At 38.9% G+C, this 24,932-nt stretch overlaps 1 protein-coding gene across 2 annotated transcripts in view; it reads right to left on the bottom strand.

Annotated features, from left to right (window-relative positions):
• The window catches only part of KPNA3 (karyopherin subunit alpha 3), a 97,300-nt gene that overhangs the window by 41,513 nt on the left and 30,855 nt on the right, over nt 1-24,932 (bottom strand). For both annotated transcript variants that reach the window (XM_005585866.5, XM_045377361.3), the window contains exon 2: nt 8,403-8,447. In XM_005585866.5, coding sequence (XP_005585923.1) covers nt 8,403-8,447 — 45 coding nt within the window. The remainder of the gene's footprint in view (nt 1-8,402; nt 8,448-24,932) is intronic.

Raw genomic sequence — 24,932 nt, forward strand, 5'->3', positions numbered from 1 at the left:
CAATCCATGAACACAGTATACGTCTCTCCATTTCTTTATGTCTTGTTTCATGTCTTTCATCAGTATTTTGTAATATTCACTGTATAAATCCTGTACATGTTTGTTAATGTATATGGAAGTATTTTATTTTCTTTGAATTGTCTAAAAATTGTATTTTTTTATTTTGGTTTCTGCATGTTCAGCATACATAAATGCGACTGATTTCTTTATTCTGTGATCTTGCTAAACTCACCTGTTAGTTCCAGGAGCTTTCTGATAGATTCCTTGGGATGTTCTACACAGATAATCACATTATCTGCAAATAGGGATAGTTTTAGTTCTTCCTTTACAAACTACATACCTTTCATTTCTTTTTCTTGCCTTATACGGTAATGGCTAGAACTTCCAGCATTATACTGAGTAAGAGCAGTTATGATAGACATCATCACCTTGCTTCTGAATCTCAAGGGAAAGCATTTAGTCTTTCACCGTTAAGTATGATGTTAGCTGTGAGGTTTTTGTGGTGCTCTTTATCAAGATGAGGCAATTCCTTTCTATTCCTTTTACCAGAAATGAGTAACTGATATGATCGTATTTTTCTTCTCTGGCTTGTTGATATGGGGGAATTTAGAGTATTTTTAAAAATATATTTCAAACAATTAACTAAAACGAGTACTAGATCTTATCAACCAAGTGGGGCACTTGGGTGGATTTTTTCTTTATGTAGGATCTTAAACCTGCCTCACCTCCAAATCTAACGAAAATAAGGGACTTGGCCGGGCGCAGTGGCTCACGCCTGTAATCCCAGCACTTTGGGAGGCCGAGGCGGGCAGACCACAATGTCAGGAAATCAAGACCATCCTGGCTGACACGGTGAAACCCCGTCTCTACTAAAAATACAAAAAAATTAGCTGGGTGTGGTGGCGGGTGCCTGTAGTCCGAGCTACTCAAGAGGCTGAGGCAGGAGAATGGCGTGAACCCGGGAGGTGGAGCTTGCAGTGAGCCGAGATCCCGCCACTGCACTCCAGCCTGGGCAACAGCGTGAGACTCCGTCTCAAAAAAAAAAAAAAAAAAAAAAAAAGTTTAATATAATGTGCCGAAAGTTGAAAATACAAGTAACAGGTTTTGAGCTTATTCTCAACCCACGAAGCATTATTCAACCAACACACATGTATTTTGAGAGGCATTATAGCATAATGGTTAAGAGCTCTGCCATTTATTAGCTTGTGACTATGCAAGTTACTTAATTCCTACATAACTCTGTCTACAATGTGATTAAAAAAAAAAAAAGGAGGTACAGATGTGTTTAAGTGTTGATGCATAAAAGCCTCACTAAATTGGGAAGAAAGAGAACAAGGAGGTAAGAGAAAAAACAATTCACACAAAAGGAGTCAGAGGCCAGGTAAACAGAACATATTAATAAACAGATGTCATCTGTCATCCTCAATTTTGACAGATCAATACCTGTTATTTGAAGTGTGATCCTTACACTGGTTAATAATTCTCAAACTATTTGTTACAGTTCTGCTACAAGATAAGGGAGCTTTTACCTTCAGGGTGATAAGCGTCTAAAGTAACAAAAAAAGATTGGGAGGGGAGCTTGTGCCAGAATGTAAATCAATTGTGAAACTAAGCACACTGTTTAGTTCAGTTATTTAGACAGAAAGACCTACTTTAAACACATTATTTTTTAAAAGTTGACAAAAATTCTATATATTTATTGAGTAAAACATGATGCTTTGAAGTATGTATATGCTGTGGAATGGCTATGAGTTAATAAACACAGCTGAGTGCGGTGGCTCATGTCTGTAATTCCAGAACTTTGGGAAGTTAAGGCGGGCAGATTGTTTGAGCTCAGGAGTTTAAGACCAGCCTGGGCACATGGCGAAACCCCGTCTCTACCAAAAATACAAAAAATTAGCTGAGCATAGTGTTGAGCACCTGTGGTCCCAGTTACCCAGATACTTTGATCAGTATCTCCCCAAATCCCTGTGCCTCCCACCCCTGGCCCCAGCCCCTGGTAACCACCATCCTACTCTCTACTTCTATGAGTCTAGCTTTTTTTAGACTCTATGTGTAAGTGAGAGCATGTGATATTTGCCTTGTTTGCCTGACCTATTTCTGGTAATGTAATGTCCTCCAAGTTCGTCCATGTTGTTGTAAAAGAGAGGGTTTCTTTCTTTTAAAGGCTGAAAAGTATTCCACTATGTACATATATCACATTTTCTTTTTCTGTTTGTCTACTGGTGGACATTTAGGTTGATTCCTTATCTTGGGTATTGTGATACAATAAACATGAGAGTGCAGATATCTCTTCAACATACAGGTTTCATTTTTCCTTTGGATATATACACAGTAGTGGGACTGCTTTATCACAAGGTAGTTCTATTTTTAGGAACTTTCCCATACTGCTTTTCTATAATGGCTGTACTAACTTACATTCTGACCAAGTGTTCAAGAGTTTCCTTTTCTCTACATCCTCACCAGCATGTGTTATCTTTCATCTTTTTGATAACGGTTATCAACAGGTGTGAAGATGAAATCTCACAGTAGTTTTAATTTTATTTCTCTGATTATTAGTAATGTTGAACAATTTTTAGTATACCTATTAGCCATTTCTATGTTTTGAGAATGTTTATTCTGGTCTTTTGCCCTTTTTTTTGAGATGGAGTCTTGCTCTGTCGCCCAGGCTGGAGTGCAGTGGCGTGATCTTGGCTCACTGCAGCCTCCGCCTCCCAGGTTCAAGCAATTCTCCTGCCTCAGCCTCCTGAGTAACTGGGACTAGTCAAGTGCCACCACACCCGGCTAGTTTTTTGTATTTTTGGTAAAGATGGGGTTTCACCGTGTTAGCCAGGATGGTCTCAATTTCCTGACATTGTGATCCGCCTGCCTTGGCCTCCCATGCCCAACCCTTGCCCATTTTTTAATTGGTTAGTCTTCCTGCTATTGAGTTGAATTCCTTATATAATATTAACCCCTTATCAGATGTATGGTTTGCAAATATTTTCTATAGGTTCTCTCTTTATTAATAGTCTCTTTTGCTGTGCAGAACCTTTTAAATTTGATATAACTGCATCTGTCTGCTTTTGTTTTGTTGTCTGTGTTTTTGGGGTCATATTCAGGAAAACATTGCCCAGACCAATATTATGGAGATTTTCCCCTGTGTTTTCTTCTAGTAGTTTTACAGTTTCACATCTTATGTTTACATTTTAATCTATTTTGAGTTGATTTTTCTGTATGGTGTGAAATAAGGGCCTGGTCTCATTCTTCTGCATGTAGATAGCCAGTTTTCCCAAGATCATTTATTGAAAAGACTGTCCTTTCCTGTTGCATGTTCTTGGCACCTTTGTCAAAAATCAACCAACTACAAATGTGTGCATTTATTTCTGGGCTCTCTGTTCTGTTCCACTGTTGTGTGTGTGTGTGTTTTTATGTCACTATCATGCTGTTTTGATTACTATAGCTTTGCAGTAGATTTTCATATCAGTGTGATGCTTCGGGTTCATTAAGATTGCTTTGGCTATTTGGGGTCTTCTGTGGTTTCATACAAATTTTAGAGGTATTTTTTTCTATTTCTGTGAAAAAATGACATTAGAGGTTGATAGAGATCATACTGAATCTGTACCTCGCTTTGGGTAGTACTGATATTTTAATAATACGAATTCTTCCAAATCCATGAACATGGGATATCTTTCCATTTACTTCTGCCAGAAGGACTCTCTTGAAGGAAGCAGTGCCTTCTTTTACATTTTGGCACAAGCTCCCTAACTTGTCACAGAGATCAGGACTTTTGAGTAGCACAGCCTATATCTAAAGTATTTGTCTTAAAACTTCAGGCTAGGTGCGGCGCCTCACGCCTGTAATCCCAGTACTTTGGGAGGTCGAGGCGGGTGGATCACGAGGTCAGGAGATCGAGACCATTCTGGCTGACATGGTGAAACCCCGTCTCTACTGAAAAATACAAAAAAAAAAAATTAGCCGGGCATGGTGGTGGGCAAGTGTAGTCCCAGCTACTCGGGAGGCTGAGGCAGGAGAATGGCGTGAACCCAGGAGGCAGAGTTTGCAGTGAGCCGAGATTGTGCCACTGCATTCCAGCCTAGGTGACAGAGCAAGACTCCGTCTCAAAAAAAAAACCAACAAAAAAACTTCAATACATGACTTAAATATAAGTGCATATTTTTAGAGATCATAATTAAATTTAATTCTTGAATATTAGCACTTAATGAGTATCAACTACACAGACACAATTTGATTAGGCATTTTGAGATGGGTTAAGGAAGAGACTTAGGAGTTATTTGGGAGGCTGGGGTGGAGGGATGTAGATGGATAGTGAATGTGGTTATTACCTGCACTTTGGAAGTTTACAATCTAAGGGAAAATGAAATATTCAAATATCCTTGGAGTAAAATGAGTTATAATTGACGATGATATCCTCTAGTTCAATTTCTCAATGAAACTCTGGGGACTAGCTCTCTTTTGTTTTCAAGAATCTCAATGTCACTAAATAAAAACAATGTGATTCTCTCCTCAATGCAGCAAGAGAGAGAGCAAGGCCTGGAATCAGGGACAGATACTCTGACCATAAAGAGTGGAGGAATCTTCTCTTGAAGAGCTCTCCACATCTCTGTAAAATCACATCAAAATCAACTAAGTTTTGTCTGAATAAACTTTAGGCGTTGTTTCAGGAAAAGTTTGCTTTCTACTGCTTTCTTGGGGAATTCTTAAATTTGAAATAAGAAATTGCTTGAGATTTCTTTAGTTAATTTCATTTTTGGTCCTACTACAAGTATTTTCAGAAATGGAACCATAGTAACTGGAAAGGAAATAATGTTATCCAGAAAACAAGAAAGGGCACAAGCTCTAAGGCAACTAAGTTGTCTTAAAACTTCAGGCCGGGTGCAGTGGCTCACGCCTTAGTTGCTCTAAGGCAACTAAGGTGAATATTTAAAAAGATCCGCTCTGATAAGCAGGAATTTTCAGTTCTATAAATTAGAGAAGGCGGCACAACAACAGGAGGATCAAGTAACCAAATATAAATATAAATTAGTAGCACAGATTTATAAGCACATTAGAGGGGCTAAAATGATTAAACTAGAGGAGGCTTCTGAATATTAGAACTAATACAAAAGTTTTAAAGTGGAATTGCAAGCACAAAAAGTTAAGGAAAAGTAAGGGCCCGTATCTGGGGGCAGACGGTATAATGTTAACAGATGGCAATAAATACTAATTGCTTAATTCCAATTTTACTTCTATTGCATCTATTAAAGAAAGTTATCTTCATTCAGTGAATGAAAATCCAGACAAAAAAAGGACACACACTATTCTACCTATATAAAGTTCTAAATATGCAAAAAAATCTGTGTTAGAAATCAGAATAATGGTTACCTTTGGGGATAACTAATGCCTAGAAAGAGGCCCTGGGGTATTCTCTTTTTTGATCCAGGAGCTGGTGGTTACACACATGTGTTCACATTACAAATATTCATCAAGCTGGATACTTACAATGTGTGGACTTTTTGTATGTATGTTGTATGTCAACAAAATGTGAAAAAGAAAAAAAGTTTAAAGTGTTAAGACTGGGAAAAACTCACCTTACTTTATTAAGCTAAAGCTTAACTCATCTCTCTGGTCTAAATGACCCAAAGATCTGAAAGAACTTGCAAATATGATTACCAAGGTATTGTTGTGTTCATAAAGGAGTTGACAGGGAACTGGAATTAGCAAGTATTTTTTAAGCTTATGTTAATGTTTATTAATATACAAAATGATCGATGATTACATTAATAGATAATAGACATAAAATAATTCTGTCTCTATCATATTAGCTTTTAATCCATTGATGAATGAAATAAAACAATGATCTTCCTTGTTAATTTTCTAATTTTGGAGCTACTGGGCTAATTACATAGAAAATATTCTACTGAACTTTTTGAAATTTAGTAAGTACATAATACAACTCTTAGTATTTTCAAAATTTAATTTTAAAAAGGGGATGGGGAAAGGGTACAGGAGAATGGATGTCAGGAACTATATACTATACCAATAAGCATGACACTGATTGGCAAAAATTCAAAATATGGTTATTTATTAAACATTTAGAAAAAATAAGCTAATTCCAATTTATCCTACAGGTTTCAGCTTAAATGTTATTTCTTCAGACAAATCACCTTTGAATGTCCAATTTTTAAAAAACCTCACTCTGTTAACTTTCATGGCTATTTTTCCTCCATGGCATCATTCAGAATTTGTAAGGATATATTTGGTTATGTGATTATTTATCTAGTGTTCATCTCCATGAGACAATTGCTCAAATGGTAATGCTTGGTTGAATAACTAAACGCATTTCTGATGAAGACCTTATAAATGTAGTTAAAATGGGCTTCTGGCAAAACTGTTTTAAAACTTTACAGATTTGAAGAGCTACCTAGCCAGTGTATGAAGCAAAGCATGTATTTAAAATAATTATTAAATAATAAATGCACAAGTCTATTTCTAGTGACTCTAAGAGAATGTGTACTTTCAGAATCAAGACCTCCCTTCCTTCTCCCTACAACTGAAAAGTTTCAAGATGGTAATTTTTTTTTATTTGATTTTTTTTTTTTTTTTTGAGACAGAGTCTTGCTCTGTCACCTAGGCTGGAGTGTAGTAGCACGATCTTGGCTCACTGCAGCCTCTGCCTCCAAGGTTCAAGCAATTCTTCAGCCTCAGCCTCCTGAGTAGCTGTAACTATAGGTGCATGCCACCACACCCAACTAATTTTTGTATTTTTAGTAGAGATAGGGATTCACCACATTGGCCAGGCTGGTCTTGAACTCTTGACCTCAGGTGATCTGTCTGCCTCAGCCTCCCAAAGTGTTGGAATGATGGCGTGAACCACCGCACCCAGCCCAAGATGGTAATTTAAAATAGGAAGGAGTTTTAGGAGTGAATTAGATGAGGAAAAGTCTAACCTAAGACAAAAATCAAAGATGTGAAATAAGTTTTTAATTTATTTTTTAAAAGATATGTGTATAGGCCAGGTGCAGTGGCTCACGCCTGTAATCCCAGCACTTTGGGAGGCTGAGGCGGGCAGATCACGAGGTCAGGAGATCGAGACCATTCTGGCTAATATGGTGAAACCCAGTCTTTACTAAAAATACAACAAATTAGCTGGATAAGGTGGCAGGTGCCTGTAGTCCCAGCTACTCGGGAGGCTGAGGCAGGAGAACGGCATGAATTGGGAGGCAGAGGTTGCAGTGAGCCAAGATTGCACCACTGCACTTCAGCCTGGCCAACAAAGCAAGACCCTGCCTCAAAAAAAAAAAAAAGATACGTGTATAGAAAGAGAATTCACTATTATTTTCTTGATTAGCAATTTAAATATGTTTCAAATAAAATGTGTTCACATGAATACAAAATTTGGGCCAGGCATGATAGTTCATGCCTGTAATCCCAGGAGAAAGAGAATTGTTTGAGTCCAGGAATTCAAGGTCAGCCTAGGCAACACAGTGAGACCTAGTCGCTACAAAAAATAAACAAAATTAGCTGGGTGTGGTGGTGTGCCTTTATTCATAGATACTCAGCCGGCTGAGGTGGGAGGACCACTTGAACCTGGGAGGTCAAGCTCGCAGTGAGCCAAGATCACACCACTTCACTCCAACCTGCACAGAGTGAAACGCTGTCTCAAAAAAAGAAAAAGATCTCCTGACCTCGTGATCCGCCCGTCTTGGCCTCCCAAAGTGCTGGGATTACAGGCTTGAGCCACCGCGCCCGGCCACGGTGAAACCCCGTCTCTACTAAAAAAAATACAAAAATCTAGCCAGGCGAAGTGGCGGGCGCCTGTAGTCCCAGCTACTCGGGAGGCTGAGGCAGGAGAATGGCGTGAACCCGGGAGGCGGAGCTTGCAGTGAGCTGAGATCCGGTCACTGCACTCCAGCCTGGGCGACAGAGCGAGACTCCGTCTCAAAAAAAAAAAAAAAAAGAAAAAGAAAAAGAAAAAAGAAAACACAATCTGATGAAGGTAACTCTAAGATCCTCCAAAAGTAATGGAAGAAAATATAATAAATTTTAATAACAGTTGCTTTCAGTTACGAAAATACAAGGTTTTTCTACTTTTATTTATTTATCTAAAGCATCTTAAACAAGTATGTATAACTTTACACAGGGAAAGGGAGAGGAAGCCTACAGAAAGAGGATGTCAAAGAAAAAGTATCTAACTTCATCAGATGTTATGAAATTTCAGTGATGGTAAAGTGCTTCACACAGGGCTTACTACCCTCAGTAAATGAAAGTTATTACAAATAAGTACCATGATAAAGTATCCAGTGATGTGTGATTTTAGGGATGACCACGAATTTGCCACAGTATTTTCATTATTCAAGATACACAGAATTTTAACATCAGAAAAATCTAATTACTTTTATTTAAATGTAAATCAACCTTACCTTCCGCAGTTCCACTGTCACTTCATTTCTATGTCTTCGCATTGTCTAGAAAAGAAAAAGATTACAGATGTATCAAAATATGGATACTGCTAGTATATAAAGATCTCAACTGGGCGCAGTGGCTCACGCCTATAATCCTAGCACTCTGGGAGGCCAAGGCGGGCAAATCACTTGAGGTTAGGAGTTCAAAACCAGCCTGGCCAACAAGGTAAAACCCAGTCTCTACTAAAAACACAAAAAAATGAGACACCTGTAATCCCAGCTACTTGGGAGGCTGAGGCAGGAGAATTGCTTGAACCTGGGAGGCAGAGGTTGCAGCAAGCCAAGGTGGCGCCAGTGCACTCCAGGCCTGGGAGACAGAGCAAGACTGCATCTCCCCCCCACCAAAAAAAAAAAAAAAAACTCAAGATATTTGAGTTAGAAGTAATTTAATCTTGGCTGGGTGCAGTGGCTCACACCTGTAATCCCAGCACCTTAGGAGGCTGGAGGATCACTTGGGGCCAGGAGTTCGAGACCAGGGCCAACATGGCAAAACCCCATCTCTACTAAAAATATCAAAATTAGCTGGGTGCAGTAGCATGCCCCTGTAGTCCCAGCTACTCCTGAAGGCTGAAGCTCAAGAATCGCTTGAACTTGGGAGACAGAGGTTGAAGTAAGCTGAGATCATGCCACTGCACTTTAGCTTGGGTGACAGAGCAAGACTCTGTCTCAAAAAGTAAATAAATAAGAAAGAAAGAAGAAATGTATAATATCTCAATGACTAACACATCTTATACTTTAAATGATGAGCTACAATTTGTTAAAAAGCCAAATTCTGTATTTTACTGGATATCTGTTGGTTAATTTTGTAGAAGGTGGGACTTGGCTGCCTAGGACCCATTTTCCTGCCCTAATTGTACCCAGTCATCTTTGGGGAATTATATCCTTCCCATCCTGAAGTCTTAATGAGACCTAAGTGGCTCACTCTTTCCTAGCTTAAATAGGTCACAAGACTCAACTACACTAACAGAATTATCTCTTCTATAACTCTGAATCTTAAGGAGAAAGGGAAAAAAAAGGCACATTAAATTCCAAAGGAAGAATTTTGGACAAGGTAGTAAATAATGCCTGTATCCCTGACTTGCTCAATTCCCAGTTCTTCCATTTCTCTACTCACCTTATGAACTACCTTACATTCTTCCAATAAACTATGGTTTTGCTTAAGTCAGCCATAGATGGTTTCTGATGCCTTCAATCAATGAATTATATCTCTAATGATTCATATTTTTAAAAAGTAAATTCATTGGCATGGCCTTAAAAACATGAAAATAAAAATAAGTTTGAGATAGATGTTTTGTATCAAAAGGTAAGATATCCTTCTGAGTTTATTAAGAGGCATGCCTTATGGGGAAACACTGAAATAATATATATCTCCCCTCTAACATACTTACTGGGGAAAATCCCACCCCTGATATTCAACGTGGGTTCTTTTCTATTTCCCTAAGTGTCAGCTGGTCTGAGAAAGGGAAAGAGTACGAGAGAGAAATTTTAAAGCTGGGTGTCCGGGGGAGACATCACATGTCGGCAGGTTCTGTGATGCCCCCTGAGCCGTAAAACCAGCAAGTTTTTATTAGCGATTTTCAAAAGGGGAGGGAGTGCACGAATAGGGTGTGGATCACAGAGATCACATGCTTCACAAGGTAATAACAAAATATCACAAAGCAAATGGAGGCAGGGTGAGATCACAGGATTACAGGACCACAGGACGGGGCAAAATTAAAATTGCTAATGAAGATTCAGGCATACATTGTCATTGATAACATCTTATCAGGAGACAGGGTTTGACAGCAGACAACCAGTCTGACCAAAATTTATTAGGCGGGAATTTCCTCATCCTAATAAGCCTGGGAACACTTCAGGAGACTGGGGCTTATTTCATCCCTTTGTCTTCGACCGTACAAGACAGCCAGCCCCCAAAGCGGCCATTTTAGAGGCCTACTCTCAGGGGCGCATTCTCTTTCTCAGGGATGTTCCTTGCTGAGAAAAAGAATTCAGCGATATTTCTCCTATTTGTTTTTGAAAGAAGAGAAATACGGCTGTGTTCTGCCCAGCTCACCAGCAGTCAGAATTTAAGGTTATCTCCCTTGTTCCCTGAACATTGCTGTTATCCTGTTCTTTTTTCAAGGTGCCCAGATATCATATTGTTCAAAGACACATGCTCTACAAACAATTTGTGCAGTTAACACAATCATCACAGGGTCCTGAGGCAAATTCACCCTCCTCAGCTTACTAAAATGATGGGATTAAGAGATTAAAGTAAAGACAGGCATAGGAAATCACAAGGGTATTGATTGGGGAAGTGATAAGTGTCCATGAAATCTTCACAATTTATGTTCAGAGATTGCAGTAAAGACAGGTGTAAGATATTATAAAAGTATTAATTTGGGGAACTAATAAATGTCCATGAAATCGTCACAATTTATGTTCTTCGGCCACGGCTTCAGCCAGTCCCTCTGTTCAGGGTCCCTGACTTCCCACAACACACACTGATATAACGGATTCTTTTATTATACATATAAGCATGGTTACATCCTTACATTCTTGGAATAAAGGCTATATGGTTACGGTATATTATTCTTTTAATATACTGCCAGATTCAGTACGCTATATTTTATTTAATAATTCTTGTGATATCTCTTTCTAAAACCACAGTGATCTTCTTAAGGAAAAAAATCTCATAAAATTCAAATTATAAAGTTTGCTAAGTATACTGAAATAATCTAGATATAAACTTAAATAGAGACATATATTAAATATAAACAAAACTGCCAAACAAAATTCAAATTAGTCATATTCATTTCATGTGATGGAATGATACACTGATAAAAACTATTATGCCTGATAAGGTTCAACACTAGAAAGAGCATTGAATTTAATTCTATACTTAGTATGTTTCTATATTGTGACTTTAGTACTATTAATAGAGAGAATGTCTTATGCATAAATTCATAAAAATGACAACAAATGTCGAACAATCTTCAAATACCAACATTAATGAAGTGTTATTTGATAACTCTGTAAGCTATCTTTATTCACTGGAAGATTAGAACTCTACCACTGTTAAAAATTTTACCTAAATGAATATTTACTCCAATTGTTCCTATAACTGAAAAGAAAAATATTTTCATTACAATATTTGCAACACTTATTTATGAATTATTGTAAGATGATACATAACAAAAAGACCCAGGTAGCATATCTGCTCCAAAATATGATTTTCTGCTCTACCATCTTAATTCACACTCAGGTATTTCTGTATAGAAAGAATTGGTGAGTTAAATTCTGAAGAACCACACTAAATTAGGAAACCACACTTAAGTGGTGATTAATTTAACATTTTAAATACACCTAAACAGGAGTTAGCTCCCAGGTAATAAGTGCTTCGAAAATGAACATCTCAATTTATAGACACTGGTTTGATAATCTACATAAGGAAAGTTGGAAATAGATTTTTATGGCTAACGTAGTACTGTTATTCAAGATACAGGAATTGACTAGAAATGCAGGCACTTGATTCTTACTTGTTTGGGGTCTAAGAATCTGGCAGGCCCTACAGCTCAACTTCAGAGAAGTTTCTGTGTCTAGAAACCCCCTTGATCCTGTGTTCCATCTCTTCTTAGAGAACTGTATCACCTAATCCTAGTCAGAACATTATGGTATCTGCTTAGGGCTGAAGTTTTCTTACAAGGTGGTCATCTCCAGTGTAAAAGTACTATATGCATGAAACAAACTGTGTGACTTTTGTGACTGTTTACTAATACGTGTTTATATATGTAGCAGAATTCTAAGACTTGTGTATATAACTCATTAATAGCAAAACTTCAAAGGCGAAAGTATCTATTACGCTCACCTATCTCTAATAATTAAAGACCACTTATTCACCCAAAAGAATCATGAGTGTAAATGGCCAAACTCACTTAGGTCAGTTAAGAAGAGGTACTGACTACTATACATGGTATAAGTGCCTCTGAGTTAGTCGTGACTTATTATGCTCTTTGTTTAAATTAAAGAAAAAGATGGATTCCCTTATATTCTCCCTTATATTCTTCCCAAGTGATCTCATCTACCCTCATGTCTGCAATTACTGTTTCATGACCACTCTCAAGTATCTATTTTTAGTCCACTGTCTCTTAAGCTCCTAATCTATAAGTCATTCACCCATTCAACAAAAATTTACTCAATACATTTAAAATACATCGGGCAATACATTTGCCAACTAGGAAGCAAGTACAGAATTCACATTCTAGCACAGGGATCGGCAAACTATAGCCTGTGTATCAAATCTGGCAGGCTGTTTTTGTACGTCACAACAGGAACGGTTTTTACATTTTTTAAGTGGTTACATTATAAATGATATTAAGTACCTACATCATGCTCTTATTTTTGCCTTTTTGCCCTCAAATGCTAAAATATTTACTATTTGTCCTTTTAAGGAAAAGTTAGCAGGCTAGGTGCAGTGGTTCACGCCTGTAATCCCAACACTTTTGGAGGCCAAGGCAGGAGGATCACTTAAGCACAGGCACACTCAGCTGATTTTTCATTTTTTGTAGAGGTAGCATCTCATTGTGCTCATGTGTGCAACTACAGTTTCAGTTACTCAGGGGAGCTGAGATGGAGGACTGCTTAAGCACAGGAAGTCAAGGGTGCAGGGAGCCATGATGGTGCCATTGCATTTCAGCCTAGGCAACAGAGGGAGACCCTGCCTTGGCAAAAAAAAAAAAAAAAAAAAGGTTTGCCAACACCTGGTCTAGTGGAAATGAGAGTAATAATGAGTGATAAAAATGTGTTAAGCTGGCCGGGTGCAGTGGCTCACACCTGTAATCCCAGCACTTTGGAGGCAGAGGCAGGCAGATCACCTGAAGTCAGGAGTTCGAGACCAGCCTGGCCAACATGGTGAAACCCCCATCTCTACTAAAAATATCAAAATTAGCTGGGCATGGTGGCGCATGCCTGTAATCCCAGTTACTCAACAGGCTGAGGCATAAGAATTGCTTGAACCTGGGAGGCAGAGGTTGCAGTGAGCCAAGAGTGCGCCACTGTACTCCAGCCTGGGCAACAGAGTGAGATTCTGTCTCAAAAAAAAAAAAAAAGGATGAAGCCTGAGATAGGAAAGTAAATGTTAAGTTTTGTATCAAAAGGAGATATAATCAGAGGGACAGAAAAAGGCTCCCCAAACAATTAAAATATGTGCATATGTATGTTAGGGGCTGGAAGAGAGATTATTTTAAGGCTTCAAACTCAGTATGCTTAAAACTAATATACTTGTTCCCTTCCTAACACCCTCACCAAAAAGATCCCCACATCTCCTCTCCTGTCAATACTCCTAATGCCAGGAAACTATACAACCATCCAAAGAGTTGCAAGAGACCAATCCTGGAAGACTATGCCTGTCTACTCACTCTTTCAGTCCTTTGAAATCAAACAAGTCACCAAAACAGGATTCAAACCTCCCAGCTCCACCGCCACTATCTAAGAGTAAGGCACCATCATCTAATCTGGACTACTAAAATAGCCTAACCAGTCTTCTTCCATGCCCTGAATCAATTTTCCACAATGCAGCCGGGGGATTCTTTTTAAAATGCAAAACCTGCGTTATCTTTCTCTCGAATAAGATGTGTCAATGATTTTTTTCATCTCTTGGCATCCCCTGCCCCACCCAAAAAAATGTCATCAGAATAGCCAAACTCAAACTCCACAGACAAAACCTACAAGAGGGCCAGGCACAATGGCTCACGCCTGTAATCCCAGAACTTTGGGAGGCTGAGGCGGGAGTATTGCTTGAGCCCAGAAATTTGAGACCAGCCTGTGCAACACAGTGAGACTCTGTCTCTACAAAAAAATCAAAAATTAGCCAGATGTGGTGGTGTGCACCTGTGGTCCCAGTTCTTCAGGAAGCTGAGGCAAGAAAATGGCTTGAGCCCAGAAGGTCAAGGCTGCAGTGAGCCATGATCATACCACTACACTCCAGCCTGAGTGATAGAGACCCTGTCCCCAAAACAAGCAAACAAACAACACCTACAAGGTTGGGAGACAAAGTATTCCAACAAATTCTCAAATACAAGCAGGGTCTGGTTAAATCACCAGCTACAGGACTCATATGGTACCAGCATATATGCAGAAGACAATGGAAGGGCAGAAGTTATGGGGTAATTGAAGACCCTGAGAACAAGAAAACTCCCAAATCATGAATGACTAGAGACTTTGGAAAGGCAACTTGAGAACAGTTGCAAATGGAAGGGATCTTTTGCACACACCAACACTGTAAAGTATGATGGAGCTAGACTCAAAATCAAAGAACTAAAGTCCTCTTCCTGGACAATGTCCTACAATGAACAGAGCCAGACCTCAGAAAACAGGATGCCAATGCCACCTCCGTTAAAAAAAAAAAAAAAAAAAAATCATCTTGTAACATATAACAGAAGAAAAAGATCTTGAATGGTGAAACTAGAAAGACTATCCTGACCCACTTCTTGCTCTTAAAAGTTCAGGAAAATCTATCAAAAAATGGACAGGAAAGGACTGGCGTTGAAGCCCATGCTATAAGAAATGAGAGAACAGGAAACAGAGTGATGCTATTGAAAGCCTACTGAAAAGACATACACACAAAACTGATCAAAACTGTCCTAGAAAATGATAGAAAATGTGAAAGAACATTATCAGTCAGAATTAGAAAAACTCAGAAATGAGGTCCTAGCAATCAAAAAAGGATTAGAAATAAAGGAAAAAAGTATTTCAGAAAGGAACCTAGCCAAGAGCAATCTTAAGAGCCAGTATGCAACAGATAATGCTTAAGAGAAACAGACTATGTAAAGAAAAAAAACTGTAATCAGAAATGAAGGTGAAAATTATCAGAAAGAAGTGACAATAAAGGCACTTAGATTTTAAGTTCATATAATAAAGAGTCCTCAAATAAGAAAACCGAAGGAATGAAACAGAGCAAATACTTAAAACTATAAATCAAGAAAAACTTCCTGAAATTAGAAGACTTGAACTGAAATACTGAAAGTACACCCAAGTACCGGGGGAATCCATCCAGAAAAACCAACACTGAGACATATACAAGTAAAACTAACGGACTTCCAAAAAGCAAATAAAAGAAAAATGCATCTGGACATCAGGCAAAAAATATTGAAAATGTGAATCAAGGACTTTATATCCAGTCAAAGCCACTAAATTTAAAGCATACAAGTGGCAAAACAACTGTTATGAACACAACTCAAGGACTACTGTTTATATGACCACTTCCTGAAGAATTTAATAGAGAATGGTCACCACACAACCAAAGTAACTGGAGAGACACTGATACAAGGTGACTGTGAGCACTGAATTTATTTACCTGTAGAACTAAGGTAGGGATCCCCAATCCCTGGGCCGCGAACTGGTGCCAGTCCATGGGCTACTAGGAGGTGGGCTGCACAGCAGCAGGAAGTGAGCATTAGGGCCTCAGCTCCATCTCCTGTCAGATCAGGGTTGGCATTAGATTCTCACAGGAACACAAACCTTGTTGTGAACTGAGCATGTGAGGGATCTAGGTTGTGTGCTCCTTATGAGAATCTAACGAATGCCTGATGATCTGTGGTGTAACAGTTTCATCCCAAAACCATCCTCCCCCACCAGCCATTCACGGAAAAACTGTCTTCCATGAAAATGGTCCCTGGTGCCATAAAGGTTGGGAACCACTGTTATAAGGGATAAAATATAGTATTTAACTGCTACATGCCCTGACAATGTAGACACAAAGTTCAAGAGGAAGACAAAACATGTATGTGAAATACAGAGTAAGTGGGCTGGGTACAGTGGCTCACACCTATAATTCCAGCACTTTGGGAGGCTGAGGCGGGTGGATCACTTGAGGCCAGGAGTTCGAGACCAGTCTGGCCAACATGGTGGTGTACCATGGTGTACTAAAAATACAAAAAAATAGCCGGGTGTGGTGGTGTGCACCTGTAATCCCAGCTATTCAGGAGGGTGAGGCAGAGAATCGCTTGAACCTGGGAGGGGGAGGCTGCAGTGAACCGAGATCACATCACTGCACTCCAGACTGGGTGACAGAACAAGACTCCATCTCAAGAAAAATAAAAACAAAAAAACAACAAAGTGTACTGATTGCCTTATTAACTATTAACTGGTGAGAAAAGGAAATTGCATCACATCAGATGCTGAAGGAGAGTAGAGCAGAAAAGAGGTTAAAGCAGTGCTGAGAGAGAAATTTAAAGCACCTAATGCAAACATTAGGAAAGAGAGAAAGTCAAACCAATAATCAAAACTCCCAGCTTCGACAGCCTACAACATAAAAAGCAAAACAAACCGAAAACAAGTAGGAGGAATTAATAAACAGAAATCAATGAAACTGAAAACAAAAAAGTAGAGAAAATTAATGAAACAAAAACCTAGTTCTTAAAAGAAAAAAAAATCAGTAAAATTAACACAAGACTGGCCAAAAAAAAAAAAAGAGAGAAAGTGCAGAAATTATATTAGAAATGAAAAAGGTACTATCACTACAGACTTTGCAGACATCAAAAGAACAAGGGAAAACTACAAACAATTCTACACACATAAATTTGACAATTTAGATGAAATGGACCAATGCCTCAAAAAGCAAGAACTATCACACCTCACTCAATATGAAATACCTAATTTGAGTAAGTCTGTAACTATTAAGATGATTATATTTATAATTTTAAAACTTCCCTTCAGGGTTTGGATGGTTTAACTAGAGAATTCTTCCAAATGCCTAAAGAAGAACTAACACCAATTTTATATAATCTCTCCAAAAAACAGATGGGATACACTTCTCAATTCACTTTATGAAGCTAATTACAAAATTACCTGATAACAAAACCAGACAAGACAGCATTAAAAAAAAAAAGAAGAAGAAGAAGAAGAAAAGAAACTGCAGGCCCATATCTCAATGACTGCAGATGCAAAAATTCTTATCAAAATGTTACCAACTAGAATTCACTATACTACCAGACTTCACTCTAGGGATACAAGGCTGGTTCTGTATTTGAAAATCAATCAATATAAACCATACTAATAGGCTAATGAAGACAAATCAAGGATTATATTATTCAATGCAGATAAAAATTTGACAAAATTCAACATCCATTTACAGTAAAAACACTCAGAAAAATAAAAGCCTAGAGTTAACATTCTAGTGGTGAAAGTCTGAATACTGTTTCCCTAGATTGAGAACAAGAAAATGGTGTCCATTCTCACCAGTATTATTCAACATAGGAAGTTCTAGCCAGTAAAATAAGGCAAGAAAATAAAGTAAAAGGCATATAGACGCAAAAGAAAGAAAACAATCCTGGCTGGGTGCGGTGGCTTACTCCTGTAATCCCAGCACTATGGTAGGCCGAGGTGGGCGGATCATGAGGTCAAGAGATTGAGACCATCCTGGCTTACATGGTGAAACCCCGTCTCTACTAAAAACACAAAAATTAGCTGGGTGTGGCGCACGCCTGTAGTCCCAGCTACTCCGGAGGCTGAGACAGGGGAATCGCTTGAACCTGGGAGGCGGAGGTTGCAGTGAGCCAAGATCGCGCCACTGCACTCTAGCCTGGCGACGGAGGGAGACTCCATCTCAAAAATAAAAAATAAAATAAAAAAAAGAAATAAAACAATCCCTTATTTGCAGAAAACATGATTTAAAAATTCCAAGGAATATACCAAACTTTCCAGATCTATTAAGTGAGTTCAACAAGGTCACAGAATATAACATAAAAATCAACTGTATTTCTATATACTAGCAATGAATACGTAGACACTGAAATTAAAAATACAACAACAGCTGGGTGTGGTGGCTCATGCCTGTAATCCCAGCACTTTGGGAGGCTGGGGCAGGTGGACTGCTTGAGCCCAGAAGTTTGAAATTACCCTGGGCAAAATGGCGAAACCTCATCTCTACAAAAAAAAAAAGAAAAAAAATTTAGCTGGGCATGGAGGTATATGCCTGTAGTTCCAGCTATTGGGGAGGGTGAAGTAGGAGGATCTCTTGAGCTCAGGCAGTAAATGGAGACTGTGCCACTGCACTCCAGCCAGGGAGACAGAGATAGACCCTGCCTCAAAACAAACAAACAATGGTGGACAATGGCTCAAGTAATCCCAACGCTTTGGGAGGCCAAGGAGGGAGGATTGCTTGAGCCCAGGAGGTCAAGACCATACATAGTGAGACTCAGCTTCTACAGAAAATTTATAAATTAGCCAGGTATGGTGGCAAGTGTTTACTGTCCTAGTTACCTGGGAGGCAGAGGCAAGAGGACCACTTGTGTCCAGGAGTTCAAGGCTGCAGTGAACTATGATTGCACCACTGCACTCCAGCCTCAGTGACAGAGCAAGACCCTGTTTCTAGTTTAAAAAAGAAAAAATGGAAGGGCATATTGTGTTCACAGATTGGTAGACTCAACTTGGTAAAGATGTTGATTCTCGTCATACTGATATGCAGGTTTAATGCAATTCCTATCAAAATCCCAGCAATATATTTTACAGACAGAAAGTATTGTTCTAAAATTTATATGGAAAGGCAAAGTAAGTAGAATTCTGAAAATGAAGAACAAAGTGAAAAGAATAAATCTAGCCAATTTTAAGATATATTACATAGCTACAGTAATAAACATTGTGTGATATCGGTGGAAGAATATACACACTGAAAAGAACAGAGAACCCAAAATAAACCTACACAAATACATCCAACTGATTTTCTACAAAGGTGCAAAAGCAGTTAAATGGAGGACGTCAATGAACTTTTCAGCATACAGTGCTGGACCAGATAGATACTGAGAGACAAAAATATTAACCCTGACTCAAGCCTCACACCTTAAAAGAAAATTTAATTCAAAATAAGTGTGAAGCTATAAACTTTTGGGAAAAACCATAAGAGATAATTCCTTGGGATCTGGGGCTAGGCAAAGAGTTCTTAAACTGGACCCTAAAAGCATGATCCGTAACAGAAACAGTTGGTAAACTAGACCTCATCAAAATAAAAAACTATTTTGCTCTGTGAACACCCATGTAAAGAAGATAAAAAGAGAAGCTAGAGACTAAAAAAAAAAAAAATTGGCAAACCACATATCCAAGAAAGTACTAATATCTAGAATTCAAAAACAAAAACAAAAAAAAACTCTCAAAGCTCAACAGTTAACCAACCAACCAATGGAATTAGAAAATGGACAAATTAAATGAAAAAATATTTCATGGAAGAGGATATACACATGGCAAATAAGCACATGAAAAGATGTTCAATACTATTAGCCATCAGGGAAATAGAAATGCAAATTAAAACCACCATGAGATCTTACTACACATCTAAAATTTAAAATTGTGATAATATCAAATGCTGGTGAGTATGGAGAGTTTTCATACATTGCTTGCAGGAATGTAAAATGATAGCACCTTTGGCCATTTCTTAAAGTACACATGTGGCCGGCACGGTGGCTCACGGTGGCCTGTAATTCCAGCACTTTGGGAGGCCAAGGCAGGCGAATCACGAGGTCAGGAGATCGAGACTATCCTGGCTAACACGGTGAAATCCCATCTCTACTAAAAATACAAAAAATTAGCTGGGCGTGGTGGCGGGCACCTGTAGTCCCAGCTACTCAGGAGGCTGAGGCAGGAGAATGGCGTGAACCCGGGAAGCGGAGCTTGCAGTGAGCCGAGATCATGCCACTGGACTCCAGCCTGAGTGACAGAGCGTGACTCCGTCTCAAAAAAAAAAAAATAATAAAGTACACATGTAACACCCATAGGACCCAGCAACTACATGCTGGACATTTATACAAGATAAATGAAAACTTATCTACATACACACACACACACACCTGTACACTAATGTTTACAACAGCTTTATTCTTAATAGCTACAACCTGGAAACAACCCAGGTATCCTTCACAGATTAAACTGGTACATTCATACCATGGAACACTATATAGCAATTAAAAGGAACAAACTGCTGATACAAGTAATGACTTCAATGAACATAAATATTGTACAAGCATCTTGCAAGATGTTACCACTGGGGAAACTGGAGAAAGGATAAACAGGATCTCTCTGTGTTATATTTTACAACTGCATGTGAATCAACAATCACCTCAAAATAAAGGTCAGTTTTTAATAAAAATGTTAAAGGATATACATCAGATGCTGAGGGGGAAGGAGAAGAGAAAGTCACAACTAATTTCAATAATGTACATAATGGGGAATCAATAGAAAATAACTAAGAAAGAGAGCACTAAAGAAAACAAAAACAAAACCACAAACATTCCTAAAGGCCAAAAGTATAATAAAACAGAAAAAATAAAAGAGATCACATACAATGACTCTTTTATACATAAATATATAGGTGATGACAAGGAAACTAGGACTTGACTTTAAAACCATGAAAATAAACTGCATATGTATATGACAAAATCAAATTTAACAAGAAAAGCAATCCCTAAAAATAAAAAAAGAAATGAACATAAATGTGTATCCATTTGGTAGCATAATCACACTATCCCATGTAACTTTTCAACACAGCAATTTAACCCTGCAACTCCAGTCAATCCTAAAGAGAACTACCAGGAGAGCTCCAAACTGTTCTGAGTAACCCTATTACTGGGTGCAGCACTGCTAGTATTGTTATTCTGAGATTGTTATGTGTCTATGTGGAATAAAGCAAATGAGTAAAAATGTCATATTCTATTATTCCTGGTGTTAGAAAAAAACAGGAAGTTTGGCCTAGGAGAAAGACAGATATATGATAGACGTAGTTTAGTAAAACCCATAGGCCGGGCGTGGTGGCTCAAGCCTGTAATCCCAGCACTTTGGGAGGCCGAGGCGGGCGGATCACGAGGTCAGGAGATCGAGACCATCCTGGCTAACACAATGAAACCCCGTCTCCACTAAAAATACAAAAAAATTAGCCGGGCGTGGTGGCGGCGCCTGTAGTCCCAGCTACTCGGGAGGCTGAGGCAGGAGAATGGCGGGAACCCGGGAGGCGGAGCTTGCAGTGAGCCGAGATCGCGCCACTGCACTCCAGCCTGGGCGATAGAGCAAGACTCCACCTCAAAAAAAAAAAAAAAACCCATAGTCCTGAATTTGAACTGGAATATCAATATATGCATTATATGTGTGTGTTTATGCGTGCACGTATGTATATAAATACACATATACATATGCATACATATAAATATACACACATACACATATATTTATATACATACATACACACACAAAATTTTGTTTTAATCCTACATCTATCCACTCCAAGATGTCTACTTGGAGATGTGTATCTCCAACGCCTAGAAACAATGACCAAATCAGTGAGTGCATAGACAATACTCTAAAAAATACCACCAATAGCAAACAGAGAGAATTGGTTCATTCTGACCAATGGATAGAAAAGGTATAAGATAAGCCTGCAATATCTTAACATACCAAATATCAAAGATATTTACAAGACTAGAGTCTTGTAAAAATGACTCAGGAGCTAACATGAAGAGGCTCCAAATGTTCAAAGACAGTATAATTATAATCAATTATCAATAAGACAATGAATTCAAATACACATAGATTTCAATCTGTAAATCCAGGAAATGGAAATAAAAACCCAAACAACTAAATGGTCATCATTGAAGGATGATAATGAACTACCTCATTATTTTGAAAACTGATAAGGGGAGAGAATCAAGCATTCATTTCACTGTTTCTACACAACTTTTATCATGGGGTAATCTAACCAATTAATAGATGAGGGGAAGGTTTCTCTTAATAGATGTAGTCTAGCTCAGCTGTTACCAAACTTGTTGGCACCAGGTACCGGTTTCACAGAAGACAATTTTTCCATGGACTAGGAAGTAGAACAGGTGGTTTCAGGATGATTCAAGTACATGACATTTATTGTACACTTTATTTCCATTATTATTATATTGTAATATGAAATAATTATACAACTCACCATAATGTAGAATCAGTGGGAGGCCTGAGCTCGTTTTCCTGCAACTAGAGGTCCCATCTGGGGATGATGGGAGATGGTTAACAGATCATCAGGCATTAGATTCTCATAAGACGCATGCAACCTAGATCACTCGCATGCACAGTTCACAGCAGGGTTTGTGCTCCTTTGAGAATCGAATGCAGCTGCTGATCTGACAGGAAGTGGACCTCGGGTGGTAATACAAGCAATGAGGAGCAGCTGTAAACACAGATGAAGCTTCACTTGCTTGCCTGCTGCCTACCTCCTACTGTGCAGCCCGGTTCCTAACAGGCCACCGACTGGTAGTGGTCCAGGGTTGGGGACCCCTGGTCTAACTTAAAGAAGGAATGACAGATTATCATCATTTTACAAATCCTAGTAAATAACAGACTTAGACAATGTTCCTCAGTGGTTGTCAACATAACAGAAAGAGACAGTCAGACACTATGTGCCTTTCTGATGGAAGAGAAAACCATCACATTTGATGTAGTCTTGTTCCCCAATTCCCCCAAATAATCTGAATCTGATAAAGCTTCTAGATTCCACTTTGAATTTACAGGAAATACAGAGGGCCAATACACATGTCAAGAGACACGATAAAATGTAAAATCCAGCTGGGCGCAGTGGCTCATGCCTGTAATCCCAGCAATTCAAGCAGAGTGCTTGAGCTCAAGAGTTCAAGATCAGCCTGGGCAACATGATGAAATGCCATCTCTACCAAAAATACAAAAAACAACTCAGCCAGGAACGGTGGTACATGCCTGTGATTCCAGCTACCCAGGAGGCTGAGGTGGGAGGATTGCTTGAGCTCAGGAGGCAGAGGTTGCAGTGAGCCAAGATCACACCACTACACTCCAGTCTGGGTGACAGAATGAGACTCCATCAAAAAAAAAAAAAAAAAAAAGTAAAATTCAGATTATGAGAACCTCTATGCCTAGTTTCTCCAACAATCAAGTGCATAGAAAAAGACAAAGACGGTGAGGTTGAGACCATAAATTAAAAAGGAGACTTTGAACTCGTATCAATCAATCGATCACAATGTGTGGACCTTGTGATGGTTGATTACAGGTGTCAACCTAACTGGATTAAGGGATACCCAGAAAGCTGGTAAAAGCATTGATTATCCTCAGTGGTTCAGAAGGCACTGAGCTCGTCCCTCTTCTGCTGAAAGGAAAACCCAGGCGGTCAGGCATTTGACGAGAATGACTGGGCTGTCCCAGTGCCTGTGAGGGTATTTCCTGAAAAGACTGGCATTTGACTTAGTAGACTGATAGGGGAAGTTTCACTCTCAATGTGGGTGGGCAGCAGCATTCAATAAGCTGGGGGCCCAGATGGAACAAAAAGAGGAGCAAAGAGTAATTTTTGCTTTCAGAACTCCAGGTTCTATGGTCTTTGGATTCCGGGACTCGAACCAGCACTGCCGCCGTTTCTCCCCATGATCACATGAGCAAGTGTCATAATGGTATCGTGTCTTTAAAAAGAATTCCTATATTTTAAATAACACACATATTCTTAATAACAAAAAAAGTAGGACAGAAACAGTATATGTTACTTCTGAAAGACCTCATATTTGGGAGGTTACCTGCTCTACTACAACTGGATCCTGGCTATTAACAGAAAAAAATATTTTTTAATGCATTGCTGATGTCATATAAGTAGTAAAGAGGAGGAGAGATCAGTCAAGTTGAACTTACGGGAGAAGTCATAAAAGGTAATTAAGTGAAATGAAAACTATGAGGGTAGCTGCCTAATTCATACTGGGAACAGAAATTAAGTCCTCACCCCTGATGCCAGGCTGGAGAGTTAAACCTAAATTAACACTTAGGTTATACAATATAAAATAACTACAGCAAGTATTTCAGGAACGGAAAAATGCAACTAAAATATATCAGCAAGCCAGAAGAAATGATCAGAAATGACCAGATCTGAAAAATAAAAAAAGAATCAAACAGAACTTTGAGATATGAAAAAATAATTATTAAGTGAGACATATAACCAACATTAAGAACTCAACAGATGGTTCTTACAGCAAATTTAAAGTAGTTTAAGAGATTCTATGAACTTTAAGACAGGTCAGAAGAAACTGTCAATTATGAAATAAAAGAGGGCCAAAGACGATAAATACAGAAGAGACGGTAAGAAACACAGAGGATACAAAAAATACAAAACAGTATTTGTTTGGGTTCCTCCAGACAGAGGCAACTGTTGAAAAGATAATAGCTAAGAATTTTCCAGAACTGATAAAAAACAATAAACCACAGATTCAAGACACCCAGCAAACTGCAAATGGGAAAATAAAAAGATTTCTTTTTTTTTTTTTTTTTGAGACGGAGTCTCGCTCTGCCGCCCAGGCTGGAGTGCAGTGGCCGGATCTCAGCTCACTGCAAGCTCTGCCTCCTGGGTTTACGCCATTCTCCTGCCTCAGCCTCCCGAGTAGCTGGGACTACAGGCGCCCGCCACGTCGCCCAGCTAGTTTTTTGTATTTTTTAGTAGAGACGGGGTTTCACCGTGTTAGCCAGGATGGTCTCGATCTCCTG

The sequence above is a fragment of the Macaca fascicularis genome, chromosome 17 (assembly GCF_037993035.2).
Source record: "Macaca fascicularis isolate 582-1 chromosome 17, T2T-MFA8v1.1".
Taxonomy (NCBI): domain Eukaryota; kingdom Metazoa; phylum Chordata; class Mammalia; order Primates; family Cercopithecidae; genus Macaca; species Macaca fascicularis.